General features: G+C 37.6%; 1 protein-coding gene across 3 annotated transcripts; it reads right to left on the bottom strand.

Moving 5' to 3' along the window:
* Window positions 1-194: 194 nt before the first annotated feature.
* LOC306872152 (uncharacterized protein) lies at window positions 195-20,599 on the bottom strand. 3 transcript variants are annotated; one of them, XM_079420581.1, is made up of 19 exons: window positions 20,391-20,597; window positions 17,501-19,541; window positions 12,162-12,294; window positions 11,943-12,063; window positions 11,715-11,819; window positions 11,177-11,405; window positions 10,946-11,092; window positions 10,815-10,868; window positions 10,494-10,723; window positions 10,174-10,270; window positions 8,980-9,115; window positions 8,626-8,780; window positions 7,551-7,875; window positions 7,363-7,420; window positions 6,207-6,278; window positions 5,863-6,067; window positions 4,131-4,247; window positions 1,424-1,612; window positions 195-1,340 (listed from the first exon to the last, which is right to left on the bottom strand). In XM_079420581.1, exons 2-19 carry the CDS (start codon window positions 19,370-19,372, stop codon window positions 1,164-1,166), a joined length of 4,422 nt encoding a protein of 1,473 aa, XP_079276707.1. In that variant the 5' UTR covers window positions 19,373-19,541; window positions 20,391-20,597; the 3' UTR covers window positions 195-1,163. The 3 variants fall into 3 exon arrangements, with proteins under 3 accessions (XP_079276707.1, XP_079276708.1, XP_079276709.1); XM_079420582.1 differs by lacking the exon at window positions 4,131-4,247 and having other exon boundaries at window positions 20,391-20,599; XM_079420583.1 differs by lacking the exons at window positions 4,131-4,247; window positions 20,391-20,597 and adding an exon at window positions 20,132-20,357.
* Window positions 20,600-25,962: the final 5,363 nt, after the last annotated feature.

The following is a 25,962-nucleotide window of genomic DNA, read 5'->3' as shown; positions in this document are numbered from 1 at the left end:
TCTCAAATAATAATAAGGCTACTAAGCCAACAAAGCATTTTCATATGTCGATATGAAATCACACATAAAATGTAGGTAGATCGCTAAGATGACAAGTCAAGTCACTATTATTTGTATAGCGCTTTTAACAATGACAGTGATGCAAAATGTTGGGTGCATCATCAGAATGAATGCAAAATCAATTTGTCAGGTGTACTTTGAAAGATCATTTAATTGTCAGTTCATGAAATATTTTTGAAGCTACATGTGTCATGAGGTACAAACAAATGTCCTAAAATTAAACAGAATTTCATTAAAAAAGACAAAAATAAATTTAAATATGTAGTTGTAAAATATTTATTTATTAATACACATTTAAAATCATCATCATCATTTGTGACAGAAGAATGAATTGCTCTCCTCTCCGCAGTAAAATGTACATCACTAAGAGTTATGTACAGTGGACATTAAAAAAAGCAAAAGAAAAATTATGATTCTTTCCAAAAAAAAAAGAAAAGAAGTCTGTCTAGGGTGGTGAAGTGCTCACTTAAAAGTGCACACTAGAAGAGGGAGCCAAAGCTTACCTGGAGTGCTCTATTAACCCTGGGAATGTGTGTATTTGAGAGATTCACACGTGGATTGTTAGTTAACTTTTGGCTAAAGTGCAGAGTGTGCACTAGCAGCTTGGCTCATGATAATTTAGCGTTAATTCTTAAAAAAAAGAAAAAAAGATTGACGATCTCAACATCTTTACTGACTGCTAGAAATTCAACATCGGCGCCCTTTTAGTACCATGTACAGCTTCCCAAAACACAACACTCAAGCAAATCAGTTAAAGGCAATGACATATCCTTTCTGGATAATTAGATTAAGTTCCCATGTTCTGAAATTGCCATTATGCATGTTGAATGTCAGTGTGACGGACAGGAATCGATTCTTTAAATCCTGGGTCGTGTCAAAAAGAGACATTAATAACAAGCTTATCAAAGACACATTTACAGTCAATAATGTGTTGCGTCAGGCTTTACTGGCAGAAAACCTCTGTGTTCACCCATGCTGTTACTTTATGAACGGTCTACAAATCATCTGTGTGTGAGGCAGTCTACTCAATTTCTATCAGCACACATTATCATTACTTGGGACGGTGAACGCACACGTTTGCGGTCCTTGACTTTGTTACTACCTCAGCAGGCTGATTCAAGGTTTGTTGGTTGGCTGCTTTTATTCTTGGCCTCTTTTTCTCTCCCCCTTTCTTTTTCTTTTTTTACTTGCTGCTTTTCGAGTTTTTCCTGAGCCTTCTTCATGTCTTTTAGTCTCCTCTTAATAGTGGAGCGATCTCTTTGACTAGAAACGCCAAGCTCCTGGAAGACAACACATATTTCAGTGGAATATTATTTAAATTAATACTACAATCAGAAAATAATCAAAATACACAAGGACCCACCTTAAGTTTACTGCTGTCCATGCACAAGAGATGTTGGCCATCCACACCTTTCGCAGTAAACTCTGCTGTATACTGTTCCATATTCATGCCCATCAACCAGTGACAGACCTGCTGATTGGTCCACTCGGAAAGGGGGCAGTTCTGCCACAGGTATTGCTTCACCGCTGGAAGCGGGCCATCATCAAGAGTCTGAAAATAAGAGAATTATATACTGTATTTATGTTTGAACTGGAAACATGAGAAGAGTCATAAGGTGTGGAAGACTGCAATACACCTTTCTGCCATGCACAAAACGAATGCTAACCTATATATGTTTGGCATATTTCAAGCAAACTTTCTTTTAATTTTGTGTGCCTGAATTAAAAGTGTCTGTTTACAGATCAACAGACTCCTACCAGGGTAGAGAGAATCTAGAGCACACTTATGACATCAGGTCAGAAGCAGTGGAAGACATCAAGAACCAAGACAGACTGAAATGAGATGTTCTGGAATATTTTGTTGCAGCTCTTTTCAATAAAATGTAGTGACCAGGGGCGGCAAAGCTCAAAAAAGCATTACCGATCAATTACAATCTTTACGAATTTTCTGAAATTATCAGTACATCAAAGGGATAGTTCACTCAAAAATGAAAATTCGGTCATTAATTACTCACCCTCATGTTGTTACAAACCCATAAGATCTTCATTCATCTTCTGAATACAAATAAATATATTTTTGATGAAATCCAAGAGCTTTCTGACCCTCGATAGAGAGCAAAGCAATTGGCACGTTCAAGGCCCAGAAAGGTAGTAAGGACATGGTTGAAATAGTCTAGGTGACATCAGTGGTTCAACTGTAATTTTATGAAGCTACGAGAATACTTTTTGAACACTGAAAACAAAAATAATGACTTTATTAAATTTATTCTCTTCCCTGTCAGTCTTAAAAAAGATAGGGTCAAATAAAGATAAAGATAGGGTCAAATAAAGATAAAGATAGGGTCAAAGCAGCTTAATAGTATTAAATAGGAAAAATAGTGTGTAATAATACAAAAGCACAACAGTTAACACTCTATTTTAGTTAAAGGCAGTTCATCATTGATTCAGTTATGTCATCATCCAGCTCAGTTCAGAAAGTTCCTCTGCTCATTCCTCTGCTTGTAAACAAGTGCAGCGCATGTGTGTTTTCTACGTCAGAATGCTGAATCCTGTATCAGTAGCACCACATGCATGGTACTCTCGTGAATGGTGGCAAAGACTGACAGAAAAGAAGAAATTGTTGAATAAAGTCATTATTTTTGTTCTTTCTGGGCCTTGAACTCGTCAGTTGCATTGCTGTCTATGGAGGGTCTGAAAGCTCTCAGATTTCACCAAAAATATCTTAATTTGTGTTCCAAAGATGAACGAAGGTCTTATAGGGTTGGAACAACATGAGCGTGAGTAATTAATGACAGAATTTTCATTTTTGGGTGAAACTATCCCTTTATGCATTTAGCAGATCCCTTTTTGCCAAATTGACTAATAACAGAGGAACAATCAATCTGTCAATAACTTATTTTTATTTATTCATTAATTATGACAAAACAAAATGTTTTGTTGAGATTGACTTTGCACTTTAATGTAATTTCATATATAGTGGGTTTTAAACATTTGAATTATATACAATTGAATTATATACAATTTTATCACAGAGGTGATAAAATTGGGTATTTACCAGCCACTATTTCTGGAAGGTGAGAAATGTTGTTTCTCACATAAAACTAGAGTATTGTATGGCTTCAGAAGGCTTGTAATATAGTGTGTGAGTCATAAACTATTTTATGAGACTTTCAGTGTGCTTTTTTTGACCATTTTGGAGTTGGGCATTTCATAAAATGCTTCCATTTTATAGAAAAGAGCAGTACGACCATTTTTCAGAACGCTTCCTTTTGTGTTCCCCTGAAGAATGTACAGTACGTCATACAGTTTTGTAAAGACATGAGGAGGTATTACTAATTGTTGTTTTCTTTTTTTTATGAATTATTCCTGTAATACTGAGCCACTGATACATGCAACGCAACTTGTAAAATAATGTTACCTGTGGCAACATCTTACCAACAGGGCATAGGAAGACTGTTGCAATCATTTGGGAAATTCCACATATACCACGTACATAAAAATGACACTGGAGAACTCACTCACAACCACACCCATATACTCCACATGGATAACAGAATTTACTGCGGAAAGATCCTAACCATAGGTAGGAAGCACAGAATGAACAGAGGGGAGAAACCTGCTATCCTGTGCCTTACTATGCACAGATGGAAGAGCCAAAAAGTCACATTTACTGTTGCATCCTGATGAAATTTCACAAGTGAAATCCATGCAAAAAGTTCACACATATTCATCACATTGACCAACAGAAAGCTGTTTGGTTTGAAAGTGACTCGCTGAAATTTGACTAATGTGACTGTACCTGTATACTGCAGGCCTGAGCCATGCAATAATAGTGAAACTGAACGACATGCGTGCTGAACTATCACCTCTTTTTCTCAAAGCTATGAGTATAATCTCATTCTTTCCATTCCTCCCTCATGACGCACACATTCCCCCGGCGATACTTGCTCTCCTCTTTAAAACACCACACAAACGTTCAAGTTCAGGGCTGATCAAATATACACATGTGATGATTGCTAAGCATTAACTACAGGAAAAGCTCATGCAGTGGTGACCCCACGGCCTCTCACCTCGCAGGAGGAGAAGGTATGTGTGTGCGAGCGCCCAAGGAGACGGGGCTCTTTGAGTAACCCCGCCAACACAGAGCGAGGACTACCTGCGATCGAATCATCCGTAACAGACAAGCTCTGTAATAAGTAGGACACGGGGACATACACATGTAAACATACACATACAGACAGATAAACAATTACTTACAAACAGTTTCCACATGTACGGTATTTACAGGATGGGATGCTAATTGGCATGCACTTTTAAAGCAGATAATGCTAACGGCGTAAGGGCCACTATGTGAATAATATCAATACAAATATCTAACCAGTTCCTCAACGTTCAAGCTAAAAAACCCTTTAAACGACAGAATTTCAGTGTAATTGGGTCAATGACAAACAAGATAACGAAAACTTAAAAAAAGTAGTTTATGTGCAAAGTTCACAGAAATTTATGTATGTAAATTTATATGAGATCAATGTTGTAAAAAAAAAGAAAAAGAAAGAAGAAAAATTTAATTGACTCAATTTGTAAATTACCCTAAACACATTTATTTATTGTATTTGGCGCTTCAATTGATTATTTTTTTTTTCCTCTTGAATGCTTGTTTGAACTAAATGTGGTGAAATGTAGTGGTGACACGCGGTGATATTACCTTCAGAGTCTGGAAAACTGTACCAGTGGAGAACAATTCCAGAAACCAAAACCAGTAGAAACACAAAACTACATTGTATTACTTGTAAGAGCTGGCAATGGAGCGTTATCACACACTACATCTACTATCATACATCCCTATCATGTGTTAGTGAAACTAATGAATGTCTAAACCTGAATTAAATCAAGTAATTAAAGTATTAAAACCATCAAGAACTATGATTCCCTAGGGTACGTTCTCAGACACAAAACTACGTCTAGTCACTAAATTAAGACAGTTCATGGCAATGTTCCATTAGGAAAAAGGATTGGGCTTTATCAGTGTGGGCCAAAGGGTATATTGAGAAAGAATGCATTTACTACAATGGAGCATTTCATCTTTCAACAAAGCCACACCAAAAACTAGTCCACTAAGGTTAGTAGCGACTGTATTACTGTCCTCACACAAAATATACATTAGCTGGAGTACCAATTGAATACCGTACCAAATCTAAGGAGTGAGAGAGAAGAGATGGCCAGGAGAGGTTGGTCTGTTTTAAAGGAGATTCCAAAAAAGCACATTCTGCATAAGCAAAATGACATACAGTAGAGTCCAATGTGATGATCATGTTAATCAGCAAAATTCAAGAACGTTCAAAAAGAAGCAAGAACATCTGACCTTTTGTACAAAGGAGTTGTAGTGACAATAGTGTAGACTCTTAAACATTTCTTATTCATTCGTTTTTTAACAAATTCCTAAAACTTTGTTTATTGCCTTCCTAAAATGAGATTTTAAATAGCAGATATTCAATATGGTTTCAGACTTTTGTTCAGTAACTCGCTTTTCAAAACAAAATGAGTACAGTACAGCCTTCAGAATATGTCTAATTACAAAACTTCACTTCCTGTTAGGATCAAAGGCTGAACACAATGAGACTGCTTAAATATTAACTTTAAATGACATCCTGGAATGCAACCTTGCAAACTGAATTGATTTTAAATGGCTTAAGCTGAATTAATCACATAAAATGCATGCATTAAATCACTGACAACATAACTTTATTCATTTCTCTCTTATTCAAGACAGTTATGAAAATAAGACATCTGGACCCTACTCACTTTGTTTGCACGATCCTCTATGTATGCCTCTGAAGGAGTACGAGGCAGACTGCCACTGGATGCCGAACGCTCTTTCTCTCTCTCTCTATCTTTTTCCTTCTCTTTGTCCCCAAACCAGGAAAATGGCATGCAGGAAGGGATGGAAGAGATGGAGCCAGAGGGGGAAACATTGCTGCTGGACTCATCCAGTAACTCTCCTGATCCCCTGAGTTTGGACGACAAAGAATCAGATCGATAGAACTGATCGATATCAGAGAAGACCTGCTGCACATTTTAAAATGATTCGAAACTATTTAACTTCAGCTAATGTAGTAGGTTAATATTAGGAGATTTAATATTCCCACCTGCTCCCTACAGATCCTCTCAGTGTGATGCTCTCCCGTTTTTTTCCTTTGCCTCCGGATCTGCGGATACCACTACAGGGCAACACAAAAGAAAGCAGAAGAACAGTTTAAATTTCAGAATTCAAATTTCTACTTGATTCGGGAAAGACAGATATCTGTCTGTCAAGATTACATTTTAATAATATATACTAAATTATAACATGCATAATTATAAAATTATGCACATGCATGTTTTAGAGTAAACAACACCCAGGGATAAAAACTGTGATAATTCAAGTTCTCCCTGTGCCCTTCCAAACTACGATGGCTTTCTTTATTTTATGGGGAAAAAAAAGAACATATTTTTCGTTTTTTTCATATTCTGAAAGTCAATGGGCTCCAAAACTTTCAAGCTCCAAAAAAAGGACATAAAAGTAGGGAGAAATTAATCTTTACGAAATGTCCTAAAAAGACGGCAGTGTCACTTTGTATAATGAACATATCAAAAAGCCTTTCACTTTGAAATGAAAACTGTTATCAAAGCATGAAAATGCATCAGAAATGATAACACAAAGCTTAAATGTCAACTAAAGGCCAATTCTCACCGGACCGACAAATGCCAACAGACACTTTGTCAGGTTTTGTCTGATCAGACCCCCGTTGGCATCTGTTGAATATCTCGTTTTTGCTGATTGAGCATGCTAAATTGACTCTAGTCCGGTCTTGGAATGTCTAAGTAACATACTGCAATCTGATGATTGTCTGAGTTGGTCTGCGTCTGTCGGTGCACAGTGAATTGGCCTTAATGTGATACCTCATTGGAACTCATATGACTTATTATCAAATACAATGATGTTTTATAATCTCTGAATTTACCATTCGAGTCATATGGATTTAATTCTTTCTAGCCTTTGGAGAGCCTGAAAGTTTTGGTCCAATTAACTTTCATAATAAATGGACAAAAAAAGCTGAAACTTTCTTTAAAATATCTTCTTTTATGTTCTACAGAAGAAAGAAAGCCATACAATTTGAAATGACACAAGGGTGAATAAATGGTGAACTTGCAGTTTTTTTATTTGTCCCATTAATTCTTTTCTACAAGTGGTTCATCTACGTCTATTGTAACGTCCTATTTGTAATTTTGGCACACAAGAAGAAGTTGTTGGCCAGGCCTTACCTGAAATCTGGGAATCGTCTTTTGGTCTTTCGTGTTGGTGAACCATCACTCTCTTCATCTGAAAAACAAAAGAACAATTCAATATCTTTTATATTTTCTCATAGTCTTCAGACTGATATTGAGCTTAAGCAGATAACCAGTGGAAGCAGGAGATATAAATAAAAAGTACTCTAAGAAATCAGCTGTACCTCTGCTCGCTCTGCTTTTGCTGCGCTCCTTGCCTTTGCTCCTCCTGTTTCTCAGGTTGAGGAACATACTAGAGGAGGACTGTGAGGAGGATGGGGACTGGGGAGTGGAGGAGTCTTTAGGTGGAGACAAGCTGGCTTGTGTGCTGCTGCTTCCTTGGGGAGTTTGGCTCTGCATAAATACATCACCTCTGCCTTCAGTTCTTGGTTCATGTGTTTGGTCTTGACCAAACTGTATAGATGGAACAGGTATGGCTAGGCTCTCGAGGTAAGACCGCCTTCTTTCACTGTTTGTTCTTTCCTGTTTGTTGTCTTGGAACACAGATTCCTAAAAAATTAATCAAAATTGTTAATCAAAACATAAAGGATGAAGGTAATATATTAAACAGAGGCTGTGTGTAAATACAACTAACAACTAACGTCACTTACAGAACCTTACATTTGTTTAGCATGCAATCATACACCCAGTGAAGACTCATCACAAAAGACCCATAAGACCAGTAGAGTGAAATATAAATATAAAACTTTTTTTTATAAAATTTTTTCAAAGTGTTAATATAGGCTTTTCTCAACACATCAATGAAAATCCAACAACTTAACTGAGTAATATGATTTTGCAAATTTTGATGGAAACAAAACTTTGTTTGGGCCTCTTCATATTTTCCTTCTGTCAAATAATAAACTATTTAAAAATATTATACGCTATGTTTGTCGGTAGGGGACAATCTTAAAATGTCAAACCTGTTACCATAATTATGTGTGGTACATAACTGAAAAATGTATTTGTATTCTCCTTTTAAGAAGCTGCTTGTAGTCGAACTGGAAAAAACTTTTGTTTTGTATAGTAAACCATAAGCAAAAAAGAGAGAAAAAAAAAACAGGACAGATCACACTGTTGTTTTTCCCAAAACAAAAAGTCTGATGCATCAGCATGTCAAGAAAGTGTGAGACTTTCTGAGTGAGACTATACTAATAGCAAGAAAGAGGCAGAGATTCTTCAGGAGCACCTAGTTTAAACTGACAATGTCCTGCAGTGAAACTCTGTGAGGTATTTTTGAATGTTTGTGGTTCAACGCACCTGTGATTGGCTTGGTGCCTGTGAGCCTTTTGCTGACTCTCTGAGTTTACTTTGGGAGGGCCGTTTGCGCTGAGATCCCTGTGCCAGCTTGGCTTTGGCTCTGTATACACTGCAGTCCAGGCGAGCTGTCTGAGGAATATCTCCCCAATCTGCATCTGAGGACAAACAGACATACACCAACATCCCAAAACCAGAAGAACCTACTTTAACAGATTAAACTGTTTCTGAACAAAATAATTATTAATAAAAGTTGTTACAATCTGTCCAAATAAACTAAGGTAAGATATTACAGCTAGTCCTATATATTTGACCAGCTTTTATACAGAATAAATGATTGGCCGAGCTCTTCTGTACCAGAGTGAAGGTCATCTGTAGATAGTCCATTTCTTTCAGAGGAACCGGAGGTTGGACTGCTAGGTTGACTCTCTCCTGCAGGGCTGCAAGACTCTTCTGGCTGGTCTGATCCAGTAAGGCCCTTCAGACAAGCTATCTGAGAAATGCAGAGAGGTATTATGTGCATATAAAAGTCACAAGACTATCCGGTTATCTTTGTTTCTATGATGACTAAATGTTATGTATTTGGCAGATGCTTTTATCCAAAGCAACATACATTGCATTCAAGTCACTTTTTTCAGATTACAGCTTTTGCTTTCCCTGGGATTTGAACCCATAACCTTCGCATTGCTAGTGCCATACTAGGATAAGCATAAGGTAGAAAAGGCTCTATATTTTTCTGCTATGATTTTACATGGATAACTAATATATGTTCAATAAATTTGTTTAATAGCTTAATCATCACGTGCAACACCAACTCTAACAGCCGCAACCAACCCTAAACATAAAGGCCGCAACAAATGATAAATCAAGAAAAATGTTTAGAGTGAAAATTCAGTGTGATATACTGTATATGCAGCTGCTGATTTTTGCTAATGAGGTGTTCTAATATCTGCGGGTAAAGCTGCCCAAGCAATAACATCAACGCTTGTGGTCATAAGACCAGAGCTGCTTCTGTATTTTGTTAAGCAAGTGAACTTGTCCCAATACCCACCCTTGCAGTCTCACACTACAGAAAGTAAGTGCACAAGACTGTCTCAGGTCTGAAAAATGGCAAAACTCGGCACACACAAAATTCACACAATCTCTAATACTAGGATAGAACCAGTAAATAGCAGAGGAAGAATCCAGAATCAGCTCTCTTGCCTCTGTACTCTTATTTTTGGTTTGTTGGCTAAACACCAAAGGGATTACAAAAATATTTAATGCAGTGTGAAACATGTAAATGCTTTCTGTGACAAGTGGGTGTCAGAAACAAAAAGTTGCATAGAGTTCTGTGTACTGTAGTAACCGAGGCATTTCTGCTTTTCTGACCACTTTTTTGTGCCGAACACTCTGGAAGTTACAGAACAGGTTAACTGAAACATTTATAGCACGTTCAATCATTCGAGTGAAGCCACATCACAAAATATTAACAAGACCAGAAAGATGTTCATATTTGTAACCTCACTTTATTCAAAATGAGAGAGTACCACGAACAGGCTGCAGTTTTACCTTATGTTGTAATTGCCTCACAGTGCTCTTGTACTCTCTCTCGCTTTGCTCCAGTTTTCTCATCAGCTCCGCCTCTTTCCTTGCATATTCAGCTTGTCTACAAGTCAAGAACAGCCCCACCATTAACAAAACATGAAAATTCACTTATTTTATTTTTCTCAATTCTATTGTCTCATGTGTTTCTCTATGGAGCATTAGAATTTCTAATAATAGGCTACACCTTGATACAGGCTTTCACAAATCAGTACATTTCTAAGAACGCCTGATCAAACTTCCCAGAAAGATTGTGCTATGACAACACATTACATGCTCAAACACACCTCTGTTCATGCTCCTGTAGAAGCGTCATGCTCTTATTGTATTTGAGCTTCAGGGAATCATGTTGACTCTGGGCTTCATTAAAACGCTGGTTGATGGCTTTGCAGAGGGCCTGAGCATCAAGCCAGTATTTTTCCAACTTTTCAATGCGCTCCTTGCTCTCTTCCACACTTCTTTCAAGAGCTGCACCTCGAGTCTCCCAAGACTTACGTTCGGCTTCGCTCATTTGCAGCTTTAAAATTGCAAACACACAAAAAGTTACATAAATCTGCAGGTAAGACAAGTTAATGAATAAGAAATTAGCATTTTTATAAGCATCCTACCTTCTCTCTCAACTGATTGAGTTCTGTTACTGTGACACTGTGTTTTATCTGCAGCTATAAGAGAGAATTAAAAGTGAGAAAGAAGCATTTCACAATGAATAAGTTACAGTATGTGTAAATTCACATTATACCTCTTTGAATTCTTGTTTTAGCTCAGTAGGATCGATATCTTCAGGTAGCTCAATGCCTTGGCTCCTCAGTTGTGAAAACACTTTTTGTGCCAAGTCATCTGATGCATCCTCCGCCCCCTGCTTCTTTCCGGTCTCTTTCTGTTTATCCTGTATCAGTCATAATATGGGCCCAACAATGATTACTGACTCATTTATTCATGACATCAAGCTTATCTTTATATATTCAAATACCTGTTGCACAACACTCTTTTCAGCCAGTGGTTCAATTTCCTGTTGATCGTGATATTGGTCATGGATTTGAGAAATCTGTTTTTCATCATGTAGCAGATGGTTTTGGGGTTCATGGTGGTCTTCATCTTTTGGCTCCTGGTTTTCAGGGCTTGTCTCGTGTTGTAGAGTCTCGCTGATCAGACGGGCCACTTCGCTCTCCACTCCTGGTTTCTCCCGGCCAATGAGAAACCTGCATTGAGGACATAAAATTCCTTCATGCAGTTCTAGGACTATCACCATTGCTGCTATTATACTGACTACGAGATTAGATTTGTCCTGGTGAATCATTACCAGACATTTCCTCCTTAATATGCGATGCATGTTCATAACTTACATAATAGAGGGAAAATCCCTTTAGAGCAACATGGAGTGAGCTACTTTGATCAAGGACACAAGGGTGTGAGTTCACAGCTTGTTCCTGGTAGGGTTTGAACCCACAACCTTAAGATACAACTGCACACAGGTCACTTTGTGTTCAGCTTGTTTTGTCGATACTCACTTTACCAGACCTTTGGTGTTCTTCAATGTGGTAGCAGCAAAGAGTTGAGTGACACCAACCAGACTGATTCCATCTACCTCCACAATCTGATCATTTACCCGAATTCTGTTTAGACAAAACACCAATGCTTGTTTTATTTGGAAGCAGAATAATCCGAATCTGTTACTCACATTGTTCGCTATCACACAGAGAAGGTTTTATTCTGGATTTCAAAAGACAAGTTCTTACCGTCCATCCCGGTGAGCTGCACCTCCTTCAGTGATGGTCTTCACAAAAATTCCCAGCTTCTCCAGTCCTTGATCTGCCCCAACTCCCATACCAATTATACTGATTCCCAGGCCATCATTTCCTACACAACAAAACAGGCATCTCAAATACAGTTAATTGACTTTCTCAGGAATTTCATACCAGGGGAAATACATTTTGTGATAAAAGTTTAAAAGAAACCTTTCTGAATATCTATAGGCAAGACATCCATCTTTTCCACCCTCTTTTCCAGCTCGTACTCAGCAGATGCAGACACTGGGTCCACATCATCATTTCTGCGATCATAATCTTCATTAGAGAAGGTAAAGTACACCTGGAGAAGAGGAAATACATTAAATAACACACCTGTGCACAAAGGCCATCACCTTGCATAGCTGAATCTGTGATTTATTAATTTCACAGTTAATGCTGAAGTAAAATAATGTTCTGATAAGACAAAGTCCACCCAGATCATTTCTGAAAAAATTAGTCATTCAGACTCATTCAAATCTTCCCGTTTATGACTGCCCACATTTACATGTTACCTACTTAGTATTTAGCAACTTGACATATCCTGATGAATAAGGACTCAGGCATTTAAGATCAAAACACACATTAAAACATCATAAAAGCTGTCTATATGACTTCCAACTATATTCCAAGTCTTCTGAAGAGATACAATTTCTTTGTGTGAGGAATAGACTGAAATTTTATTTATTACTCCCTGATTATTTTTTTTCAGTGAGCTTTAACAGCTAACAACAGGATTATTCATTCATTAAGATGAACTCAAGAAATGGGGCTGACTAATCTGTGAACAAATCATTCAGACCAGTTTTGTGAACCAGCTAATTTATTGAAAAGATCAGTCAAGCATCCTTTGCATTCTTTTTCAAGCTTGAAAGCACCAGTATCTATTCTTTGAATCACAAGAAAAAAGAGTGACCAATACAATTCTTCATTTAATACATGCTACAAATAATGCAACAAAAGTGCAAAATAATTAATTTGCAGTATTAAAACGTACTTGTGAAATTTTACAGGCAAAGAAAATCCATTATCACTATGCATAAAGCACAGTTTTAATATTTGCTAAAATGGTGAATTTGCATGTTCAAAGTTTAACTTAACTGTCTTCTGATGCATTTCACCTGCAGAATTTCACCATACAAAGGTAAAAGTGAGCGCACCCTAACAAAGGTGCTAGCTAAATTCCATGCCCACAGCATTTTGTCATTGGCTTATTTAGGCTGACACAGGCAGTTAAAAAGCAGGTCAGTCAATGGTATGCATTCCTAATACTGGCACCAGACTTGGACTGAGTACAGCAGTAGAATTAAACAGAAGGAAAACACTGTCTCAAAATCAATTAGACATGGCAAAGTAACAGTATTTCCCCCCCTATTTGTCTTATATTTTCTATTTTTCTTTTTGCTTTCTCCATCAATACTTCCCCTTCATGTTTTTTCTCCACTACAGTCCCATTTTTCCTTCCTTCATTTATTCTCTCTCTGCTTTCTTTTGTCTAGCGACTCTAGTTGTCATGGAGTAAGCGGGCACCTTAGAAACACAATGTCCTTTTCTTCCCAAACATGCTCAAGCACAGTGTCTCTTTCTGTCTCACTCCCTCCCTATCTCACTCCTTTAAGCTGTGGCTTTTTAGCAAGAACACAGGACTAATTCTTCCTGGGACTGAGAGAGTCTGTCAGTGAACTATGACTTACAATAAGGAAAAAAACAACAGATGTCACAGCGTTCAGGTCAAGCGTCAAACCTGAATCCCACAGTTGGAATAACATAACAGCGCCATGACCAACAAATATTAAGATGATTAAGAATTAAATACTAAACTGTTCCTATAAAGAAATATATCCTTTGACAGCATTAAAACAAACTTGGTTGTTAGTTGGTGTGCAATAAGAACACCAGCAAAAATAATTAAGAAATCCTGGCCTTTAGTAATTTAATGGGATTTAAAACTTTAAATTTTGAATGGAATTAATGGAAGCCAACAGTGACCAATGACTTCTACTGTATGGACAAAAATGTTCATATCATGTTTTGTGTTCCACAGAATACAGTAAGTCATACAGGCTTGGAATGACATGAGGGTAAGCAAATGGCAGAATTATCTTTTTGAAGGGTGATTTAAAAAAACAAAAAAGCATTTTTGGGTTAAAGATGGATTTTTAAGCCACTATATTTTGTCTAGAAGAGAAAAAATACTTTATGAGCTAATATTCAAAGCCCATTGTCTTATCAAAATTCAAAAGATGTCCAACACAAATATCTGTTGAAAGGAAATCCTCATTCACAACCTATATGAGACAGGCAACTCACTTCCTGCTGATCCTATATATGGAAAACAGGATGAGTAAACACAAGAGCTCCACAAATACAGAAACAGGCGCATCCTGAGGGTTGAGGAAACAAAAATGTAGAAACTAAACATGTAGGAATACTATAATATGTTTACAATGGGAGACCCAAGCTTCCTGATTTAGAGAGAAAATGCATCAGTGTAAGACAAATGTTAATTACCACTCGCTCATCCCACTTCTATAAATACACAGCAAACAAACTGATACTGACCTGCTCTACATGTTCGAGAAGGACACACCAATGAGGAAGGGATGTTAGGGAGAGTGACGCATTAAACATTGAGCTATGGTATTCTGATTAGGTATGTGTTCTGACCCAGACTATAAATCCATGGCGTCTTCTGTCTGCCAGGCTCTGAAGAAATACATGACCTGGTTTCCAAACTTAAGAGGTCTTTTAAGAGTGCTGAGAACAACTGCAAGGTCCACAGGGAATGAAACACCCTTACACACAAACACACACAGCCTCTAGTTATTGACTGGTTTTGGGCAGTTAAAAAGGTGGACTTTTGCCACCTACTGTAACACACTTAATGTATCTTTCTTTATTTCCTTTTGATCAATTGTTTAGTATATTAGATTTATACTCCGATTAATATGCAAAGGCAAGAGCTTCCACAGCACTGAATTGGTACAGAAAGATGATGAGATGATTTATATTCATATCCAATCACACAGACAAAGACAAGAACACCTTCCCTTCCCTTAACAGGATACTTTTAAAACACTCCACGCTCAAGAGGTCCCAAAGTCAGACACATGAATGACAGCACAATGCACTTTCTGTTTGATGCAACCCAGTGCCTGGTCTCTGACAGATGAAGCAAGATCAAAGAGTTGTGTGTTTTGCTTTGATCTGTTATGACAAAAATGTGAAAATCTGTACTGACTAGCATTAGTCTCTTGTAGCCATTGACAAGTAAAATGACCAATCACAGTTTGTTTTGTATTTATGTGCTTTTGGGGGCAGATTTATGTTAACAAATACACATGAGAAAAAAACTAATGACTCAAATAAATAAATAAATAAATTAGAAGAACACAAGAAATTAGCAAAACGTGTGTGTATGTATATATATATATATATATATATATATATATATATATATATATATATATATATATATATATATATATATAACTTTGTGTTTAAGATTTACACAAAAAAAGTCTCTCCAAAAGTTTCTCTAAAAAAATTTATTCACAGACATGTACAAATACTACTGTTGATTTCTGGTTTCCTTGCTATAAAGTTAAAAAAAGGTGCAAAATACATATATCACAATTAAATAAGCATTACAAACATATCTGCAGATGGCATTAGAAAACCTGTTTTCCCTTTGAATAAAAAAAAATGAATGAAGCACTTTTCCACTGTGTGGTACGACTCGGCTCGGCAAGGTTCAGAACGGCACGGCACAGCTCAGTTCGGCTTGGTTTGTATTTCCACTGCAGTTTAGTACCCCTTTTGTCGCTATAGTTGCGCCACCTCTTCTGCCGTGACTCCTGAAAAACGTTTTAATTCCGTGTCGCTCCATCACGCTCTGGCTGGATGCGCTCCTCGGCTATCAATGAGAGGAACGTCTGTACTTCCTCAACAGACAACGAAACAGTCATTCTTTGGTTATTAAAAGAAAGGTGCGCTCATTCAAAACAGTTGCGTTCGATCCTTCACTGGCTATGCCGTTTTAAATCTAACGGGTCTGTCGTGTCTTGTGCCGCAAGTTCAATGAAGCAGGCAATGGCGATTTTCGCTTGGATTTCGGTTCGCTTGGAACCTCGGCCGAGGTGGTACTAAAAAAAGTACCAGGTACCAGGTACTATACCCAGTGGAAAACCCCCCAAAAGTGGAGAAGCACCATTAGATACTAATGTGTATTCAAAGCGCTTTACAATGGGATCAGGGGTCTCTCCTGAACCACCAGCATCCACCTAGATGGTGTGACGGTAGTCAATATGCTCTAACAGCTATAGGTGGGGAGAAGAAAGTAAAGTGATTGAGTCAATTCAACAGGCAAAACTGATAAGTGCCAAGGAGTGAACTTGGCAAGAACACCACAGTTCCATTCATACACTTTACGAGAAGTTATTTATTTTCTTACTCTGCTGGCTGTTATTTTTCTTCATTTTAAGCATAAACTCACTTAACATTTTTTTAAAAGAAGATTTAGCTTACATTATTTGGGTTTTCAAGTAAACGTCTCTTGATTTACGAATGTTTAGTTATTTGTACTGGAAAACAAGACAAAAAATACTGATGTGCCAGAGATTTTATACCAGAGATTTTATACTAACCTGGTAAACTTGGGCAAATCCAGTGATTAGTTCATTAGTTCTTAAAAACGGTCATTGTACCAAACAATGAATTGTGTTAGAAACCCAATTTTTGTATCGTGTTTGAGTGCAGTGTGGATCTGATGGTGTCAGTGGGTCTGTGATCTACATTCTGAGACTGGACTCAATATTACAATTAGTTGTATGCTAACCGATGATGCAAAAGGCAGTTTCTATAAACGGTTTTAGTGAGACTTGAGTGATCGCTTTAACATAAATTTTCTATTTGAGAAAATCTTGTTTATCTGTTACATGAAATTTCAAAGTGTGAGAGTCATATTAACTAAGACCAGAGGTAAAGCCCTAAGATATGGAACTAAATGACATTTCTCTGTAAACAACAACAAAAAAACCTGTCAGAAGATGAGACATAGGATATTACATGCCTGAAGTAATGCAAGCTCAGACAGCACCTTGGTTGAGAGCTGTTATCTTAAATGTTCTGGGTAGAAGGTATTTTACACTGTAGCAGGAACCCTGACAAAGTTACAATTCGTAAGAATCAATAAGATAGTGAAACAAGTCTCAGACAAGTATAATGTCTGAGATATAATGTCTATAAGCTGCGATAGTACACACTTTATGAAAGTAAGAGCTGAGGTGCTGACTGAATTGAGCCACGGGCATCTGTTAAAGGTGCAAACACAGATTTGGGTCACTGTCGGTAGGCTAATTCCTTCAGGCTCTAACGAAAACCTTCCAAACCATTTCAGAGGGACCAACAAATAAATGCTGAAGCTGAATAAAAAAATACACTGAAGTAGTAAGTATAAATATAAATACAGAGTTTCTCCTAAATATAAAGTAATTTTGGGTGAGACATACCTTGATTGGTGCTATAGAGAACTTAATCTTTCTCTTTGGAGTGAGGTCTTCCTCATCAGAGAGTCCTGATAGTTCCTCAAATTCCTGGAATTCCTCCTTCACTTGACATTCCAAATCGGTTCTGTTGTCCTTGTCATCAACAAAGGCAGCATTCTCAATTCCACAAATTAAAGACCTCTTCCCCACTGATCCCTGATCATCTTGCTGTTGCCTCTCTTTTGCTGTTAAGACATCTTCCATCTCTCGTTCATCATCGTCCTCCTCTAAAGCTTCAACAGCTTCCTCTACTCCTTCATCCTCTTCCTCTCCTTCTCTCTGTTCATCCTGCTGTTCCCCATCTTCAACATTGCTAGCTCTCTGCTCACTCTCCCTCATAACAGTCTCCAATACTGCCTCCTCTTCAGTTCGGTCTGTCTTTAGTTCTACTTCCTCATTGTCTTTTTTCTCCTTCTCCTCGTCTTCCTTATCCATTATGTTCTCCTCAAGAAACTTTCCCTCCCCTCTATGGTCATCCTCTCTTCCAGTCTGTACAGATTCCTCACACGCCCTCCATTCCTCCCCATGTTCCCTAATGCTCTGTTTTGATTCCTTCCCAAGGAATGTTAATTGGAGCTCCTCGCTGCTGGTTAACACCCTCTCAGAATTGCGATTTGGGGATTGGTTCTCCTTTCCAGCCTCTTCAAAAACATCATCCTCAACCTGTTCCTCCTCATTGCCCTCGCTTTCAGATGATTCGGTCTTAACCACCACCAGCTCAGCTCTGACTGTGGACAAACCAGCAACCTTCTCCGTGTTCTTGCCTTCACCTTGCTGCTCTTGAAGTGCAGGATCCTCAGCTACTTGACTACTGGTACTCCTTGCAGACAAGTGGTGGATCTTTTCGCTTGTATACACAAGAGTGAGTTCTGTATCTTCTGAGGACTTAATATGTTCTTCAGCTGTGGAACTAGTGTTATGTAATATCTTCTCCGTACAGACGCCATTCAAAGGGGTACTGTGTGAATCTGAACCATTTAACTTGGGCAAACATGTTTCAGCAGGAGAATCAGCCCACAGTGAATAAGAGGTAGGGGAACTACAGCTGTCTGGTGATGAAGGGGGATCCGAATGGTCGCTAGCAGCAGAGAGTGACTGGGAATGACTAATGGGACTATGGGATTCTGTGGAAGGAGCAGCTGACAGGGACTCACTATCACTGTCCAACATAAAACTCTCCAGACGTCTGGATATTGGCCCGGCATTCATTGACACACTCAGCTTATGTGGTGGTGTCTCAATTTCACTTCTTCCCTTTTCCTTGTCCTCCCTTTCGTTTCCCTGTTTCTCTAGCTCTTTAGGTTTGTCATTTCTCTCTCCAGTAACTGACGCTTTCCTGTCTTGTCTCTCCACTAGCTGAGGCCAGATAACTTTTGGAGAGCCAGATCTCTCCGTTGGAGACTGATCTTTAAGGCCACCCTCAAACAGCTTCCTGGTCATTGAGAACTTCTCAGCCAGTGCTGCCTTGTCAATGGAAACATCCTCTGTTTTCCATGCTTCAAAGGAGGCTGAATCTAGACTGCTAATACTACTCAGACTGGACCTGTAAGGGGTGGAATCCAGTGGAAATTTGGGTGACGTGGGTTTGCTGATATTGGGACTGTCTTGACTCTGTTTTCCATCCATTTGCAAGAATATATTTTTTATTTTGTTCACTTTGTTGCCCGACGGTCTGCCTCGGGAGTCACTGCCTCCATTGGAGAAGGGTGAAGTCGAGCTGATTGATGCGCTCCCATCAAATGAGCATTTGATGGAATGGAAGTCTGATTTATAAGCATTCCTGTGTGGAGATGCACTTCTCAGTGCTCGTTCACTTTTGTTTTCACTTTTAATCATGATCACAGATGAAAAGAACAGATTTGAAGGTCTCAGTAAGTAAAACAGATAAAACTGGGTCTAAAAAAAGCAGCGTATATCCAGGAGCATGGTACGTCCTCATTCACACTGGCTGAGATTGCAGATACAGACGGTGCCGAGTGACTGACGGAGTGCCAACCGCTCTTACCTACAGGAAAGAGAAATGAAGACACCTGTCAGTATGCAATTCACAGCAACTATTTATCTGACAACACTCTTTTGCACTGTAAATGCATACACGTACATACACACGTGTGTGAGTGTGTATGTTACATTTAACTTTAAACATCCCAGAAACTGTAAAATATCCCATTATTAATAATCTTATAAAATAGTTTGTTATTTTGAAATGTACTGACAGCACATATGGACAATGCAAGGCCTCTCCAGCAATTTTGCCCTTTAATAACATGACAGAGAACACTGTCATCCTCACAAACACCACCAGGGTAACGCCACAATATTAACACTGGATAAATAACATGAAATATAACATAAACACACTGTGTAATATAACAATAAGAAACTTATAATTAGTATTAAATAGTACATTTTTAAATAAAATCCAAACAAATGTAGGTTAATGGTTCATGCAAGAATTCTGATAATTCCCTTTTCCTCATAAATTATCAAGACTAAACTCATTTTAGGGTTTTAGTGTAAATATTCGTCCTTAAATTGTGCATACTGTTTTTTATTATAGAAGAACATATTTTAAAGCAGTAATATTTGCCTTACCGTTAATCAATTTTCAGGTCTATATTGTAGTCCAACATTACTTTTTAAATTAGCATTTTTTACAGGTAGCAGCAGGTGCTCAAGTACAGCCTATGACCATATTTACACCCCTTCTTTTTGACAGTCGATCTTTTCACATTGACTGCTGTAACCGACTTCAATCCCAATGAAGCCTGACTGACTAGTTGAAGTTTCTGTAAGGAAGTTTATCTTTCCATTTTCGAAAACAACACGACCGGAAAAACGAGTTTAAACCTACCTGAACCTCATTCATTGCGACTTACGGAAGATGTGAGAAACCATGACCAAACAACCACAAACTTTTTAGACTATTCGTCGTCATTCCTTTCTCCGAAGACTACATGTCTTTCTCCTTGCGTGTAACCAGCTCAACAAACCTTATCCCCACATGCGCGCTCCTCCTTCAGCGCCATACCCGCTGCTCGCGAGTCAGGCAAGCGCGCGCACAAAGGGGCACAGAGAGAGAGAGAGAGAGAGAGAGAGAGAGAGAGAGAGAGGGGACTTGGACAACCGTGGGAAAGTCAGTAATCTCATCCATAAAGGAACAGCTAAATTCATAGAAGGACTATGGGCTAATGTAGCCTATTATAGACATTACGTGGGCCTGTTTGAATAATGACCAAAATATGCTACATTTCCCAAAATATGTGATTCGAATAGGACAGATTCTAATATTATCCCCAAAGCTTTCCTGAGTGAAGAAAAATGTTTTAAAACATCTTAGTCATTTGTCTAAACACAGTTTTACCCTTTTTGGATATTAACTAGCCTAACTAGATAAATAAATACATTTAAGATCTCAAATCATCCATGCAATGAAACAGTTACAATGTTCCATACACCAGCATTTTGGGCCACATAGCTGCCATATCTGAGTTTAATCTCCCTGACAATTACAAGTAGGTCACCATCTTAGTGCTTCTGAGATGAGTCGAGTGAAGCACAGGACAAAAGAAAAGAAAAGCAGCTGAAAGTAAAGGAGCAATGCATGCAGATAAATCCCATTTACAAATCCAATCTGAGCATAATGCAAGAGAAAGGAGAACAAGGCAAAAGCAATGTTCACTACTGACACTGTAAACTGCAGATATCATAAAGATTTATGATAAACCATTTTGCTCTAGACATTTTGTCTCCTGTTTGTCTTGGTGTGGACTGTGTTGTAAATCTCAGTGTAGCGTGTGACCATATGAAGCCTCTAACAGATGGCATTTTGTAGCTCCATATTGAAAGTAGATTATCTCTGCTGAGCCGCTGGTCAGAATGACAATCAGCATAACCGAAGCATGCAGTTCCATTTAAAACTGATTGACTGATGTATAATAAAAAAATATTCCAGCAACTGCAGGGTGCACTTGTGTTTTTTTGCTAAGCAATATAAATTGGAATTAAATGCTTTCTGAGATTGTGCTGCAGGTCTAAATAGCTTACACTGTTTTGCCATGTTCCTCTGAAATAACAACAACCCACTGATCTGAGAAAATGGCAGTTTTCTAATTAGATGTGTCACGAGGTTCATTCTTAGAGATCTCTTTTGTGCTTTCCTAACCATCAGCATCAATGAGAAAACTATCTAAGCCCACAGTTATGTAACAAAAGGCATTCCTTTAAAAAAAGGCAGAAGAAAGAGTTTTGGCAGGCATAGAAAGCAGAAACACTTACCATATCTTTGATATTCCCTTTTCAGTGAAAAAAAAGAAGCTTAACATGTAAATCCAGATTTGATGAAAGAAACAGCCTGTCGTTTCACTATGTCATGACCTGTGTTTTGTTTCTGTTTGTGGAAAGTTGTGATATGACACATCATTGTCGAAGTCCTTTTTTGCTCGGCCCGGGTTTGTTACATGGCCTGAATTTGGTGCTGTTTTCCCCAGGTGGCCTCAGGACCTAGATTTATAAAAATATCACCCAATCATAGAGGCAGCAAGGATGAGAGAATAAGAGAGAGATCTGAGAAAATTAGCTAGAAGTGGAATGCAATACAGTTCATGAATTTATATAGAAATTATTAACTGTTGCATGTATATTCACAATAAAAGAATCCTGTTTGAGGCAAATTAGAGATGATTAAAAAAACAAAAAAAAAAAAAAAAAAAAAAACACTCATGCACAGAGCCATGAGTGATTCAGTTTAATTCAGGGAGACTTTATGTTTTGGTGAAAATAAGATTTAAATATTCCTGGAAAAAAAGACACTTAAGCACTCATTAAATCATTATTTATTTTATTTATTTTTTTCAACAGTGAAGTGTTGCTTATTGTACTTGTGAGCATATGTCAATGGCTGTAAGAGTTTCTCTGACCTCATTATGGATATAAATAAACCCTGGTCTTGGACTGAAGTTTCACTAGGAATTCTTTTATAAACCTTTCCGATCTAACACTAGGCTTTATCTCTGTATAGAAAACACACAATGAAATTTCAAAATATTTATTGAGACAATTATTTGCAATATATATGCTATGGGGGTGTTAGTTAATGAATACATTGAGATATCATTTATAATTAACCATGGAATCTCACATTTCCATACTCTCAGCTCCATGGATCAGATATACAGTATATGAAGGACTTTATAGCATACAGAGATCTGAGGGGTGATGGCACTACAGAGACACAGATGGTGATCTATTTACAACTCTTAATTTAGAACTTAAAGTTTCCCACGTGTTTTGGAGTGCTACACTTTTTTCATAATTAATCATGCTCATAACACTGATAACAATGAAGACTCCTACTTAAACCTAAATTTAGTCTTTTATTTATAAAACACTTACTTGTTGAATGATATCTTAGAAGGTTTTAGAAAACCAAGACAAAATATCAGAAATGAGACAGGGTTGATCAGCCAAAACATAAATGAGATTTTGTGAGCTAAACATGGGGGAAAATGTGTATATTTTATTCATACAACTGAGATATGTGTTTACTAAGAGGCTTAATTGTGTTGTAAAAGCTCTTTGACTCAGAAAAATACATTGTAAATCTCCATATATATTGTAAAGTTCATCTGAGCTTATTGCTTTTGACCCCTGTCAAGTTTTAAGGCCCAAGCCAGAGGCATGTTCACAGATGAAGACTTGATAAAACAGTTTTTCATCTCAGGCTGACATACAGGGCTCTTGGAAAGTTACTGGCAGGTACAGTGGGATTCCATTTGTGAATTATATTATTTACTGGCTCAGTCACCTCATGTAATAACAACTGAGAAGATGATTAAACAGCCTGTAATAATGATAATCGCACCATCACCCATCAAACAATGAGTGTACCTATTTACATAGTTACCACCACAGGCTTTGGTTTATGGTTGTCTTAATTGCCATATAATTCTTGTATAGCCTAAGTATAGCTGCAAGCATGGGCAACTGTAGGCCCTAGATGGGTTCAGGCGCTTATATGAATCAGTGTTTCCCCTGCCATTATCTTAGCCCGCCCTCCCAACGGCACCCCCCGCCCCCCCTTGAAGGTCAAGTTCATTTGATTTAATTGTATATTCTCTATAGCACCAGATCACAACAGAAGTCATTTAAAGTCACCTTTCCAATAGAACAGGTCTCTATACCTTGTTATTTTATTAAACAAACTAAATAGCCTTCATTCATTCATTCATTCATTCATTCAGGGGCGTGTTTAGTGTTTTGGGGGCCCTCAGCAAGTGTTCCCGGAGGGGCCCCCCTCGGTGGATTTTGCGATCGATTCTGGGGTAGGGATGGGTATCGTTTACATTTTATCGATACTGATACGATACTTATCAATACAGTTATCCTTACTACTCTCTATAATTTGGTGCAAAAATAAATGATGTAAAAAGATGTTGAAAATTTCAAGTTATTTTATTACTGCAGTTTACAAATGCCTCCAAGCAAACAGAAAAAGGCACATAAAGCACATTTTTTAAATAAAAAGGCCCTTCAAAAAGATAGAGAGAGAGATTCCTCAGCATACCATAGCACAACATATTTGAACATCGTGTCCATAGGAGCACAACAGAATGTAATAGAGAACTCTGGCGTCTCTAGCTATTTTTATTAAAGAAAATTTAAGTATTGACTTTCTCAGGGAACGGGCGTGATTTCTCCTAACAGAGAGAGTCCTTCTATGTTTTAGGATTCTTTTTAACATGTAGACTTATTTATAGTGATTCTCCAATCAGGATTTTTACAGACGTTCATTCAGGTCCTGAGTTTCATTTTTGAAAATGGGTTGAATTCCCCTTTTAGATGACTCTTGTGGGAGGGAGGATTTTTTTATTATTATTTGAGTGGTGGAGGGGGGGATTTTTAGATCCCCCCCAAAAAAAAAATAATTAAAAAAATTAAATGTTTGATATGTATTTTTGTTTTTACAATGGGGCAATTGTTGAGAGTGCACATTGGAGAGTTGCTGAATAGTTTAAATACTGGCAAACTTTAAAAAGAAATGCAAATGATAAACTTTGGTGATGATGCATGTACTGTGACAATTCCTGTGTCAATCGTGCAGTGTGCATCTCGTTTATAGTGCAGACGCGATGTGCTGATATGAAGCCATCTGAGAGGGAAAGACAGAGAGCTCGCGGAGAACTCATGCTGTTTGTAAAATTACGCCTCACAGAAAGTTTTCAAATTATTTTATAAGTTATTTAATAAAGAAATATGAATTGTACCTAACCTTCAGCATTATAAAAAAGGTAAGTTATTTAATGCTCAATCTCGTGTTGTTTGATGTTTTAAATGCCACTAAGAGTATAGTTTTTAGATGGTTTCTATTATGACTCCTAATTTAGGAGGTTTGCGATGATAACATAACGTCAGAAAAACCCTTCGGTCCCGGATATATTCATGTATATTTGACCTTGTTTTACTCTATTGCTATACTAATTTTGAGTTATTATGACTCTAGAGTAACAAAGGTTCAAGTGTCTAGTTTCAAACAATACCAGATTTTTAAATATAGACCTTGGTTCAAGAGCTTTTTTATTTGGTTATATCGTTTTTCACAAAATGCTCAAAAATAGGGGCGCAGGTTAACAGGTAAAAAAACAGACTTCAATATGATTTCCTAAAAGGATAAAATAAAATAACGTTTTGGACAGATGTAACATTTGACATAAAGCACCTGTAATGTCAGCCATCTTCAGAGTATAGGATGAGCACTGTTGAGCACAAAAGAAGATATGAACCCAACAGTTGACGTCAGCCATTGACTTCCATTGATATATATTTGTATTATGGAAGTCATTGGCTACCGTCAACTGTTTGGTTACCAACATTTTCATACTCAACAGAAGAAAGGATCTCATGCAGGTTTGTAACAACTTGAGAGTGAGTAAATAAGGACATCATTTTCATAACAGTCTCTTAAAGGCATTCTGAAACAAAATTGCCTTTAAAGTTGACCAAAGGAAGTTCTCAGCAATGCATATTACTAATCAAAAATTAAGTTTTGATATATTTATGGTATGACATTTACAAAATATCTTCACGGAACATGATCTTTACTTAATGTACTAATGATTTTTGGCATAAAAGAAAAATCAATAATTTTGACCCATACTTTTTGGCTATTGCCATAAATATATACCCGCGAAGACTAGTTTTGTGGTCCAGGGTCACATGATGGAGACCTGGTAAAACGTTTCTGAAACAATTTTAATATGACCTTCATGTAATAAAAAAATCGAAGAAACAACGCATACAGAAGTCAAGTCAAATACTCCATATATGGTTCTGTAGGCTACATTTCTTGGTCGACAGCTTCCTCTAGTGCGAGAGACAGAAACATCCTCCGGCACGACAACATCAGCGGCATCTAGGCAGCAGTCTCT

This window comes from Barbus barbus (genome assembly GCF_936440315.1).
Source record: "Barbus barbus genome assembly, chromosome: 7".
Taxonomy (NCBI): Eukaryota; Metazoa; Chordata; class Actinopteri; order Cypriniformes; family Cyprinidae; genus Barbus; species Barbus barbus.
This window is presented reverse-complemented; position numbering and strand designations above follow the sequence as displayed.

Excerpts from the sequence above, each read along its gene's own strand:
- LOC306872152 (XM_079420581.1), bottom strand. The coding sequence starts at position 19,372 with ATGATTAAAAGTGAAAACAAAAGTGAACGAGCACTGAGAAGTGCATCT. Across the intron at positions 10,271-10,493 it reads CTACAGGAGCATGAACAGAG|ACAAGCTGAATATGCAAGGA; the intron begins GTGTGTTTGAGC and ends CTTGACTTGTAG. Across the intron at positions 1,341-1,423 it reads TGGACAGCAGTAAACTTAAG|GAGCTTGGCGTTTCTAGTCA; the intron begins GTGGGTCCTTGT and ends GTTGTCTTCCAG.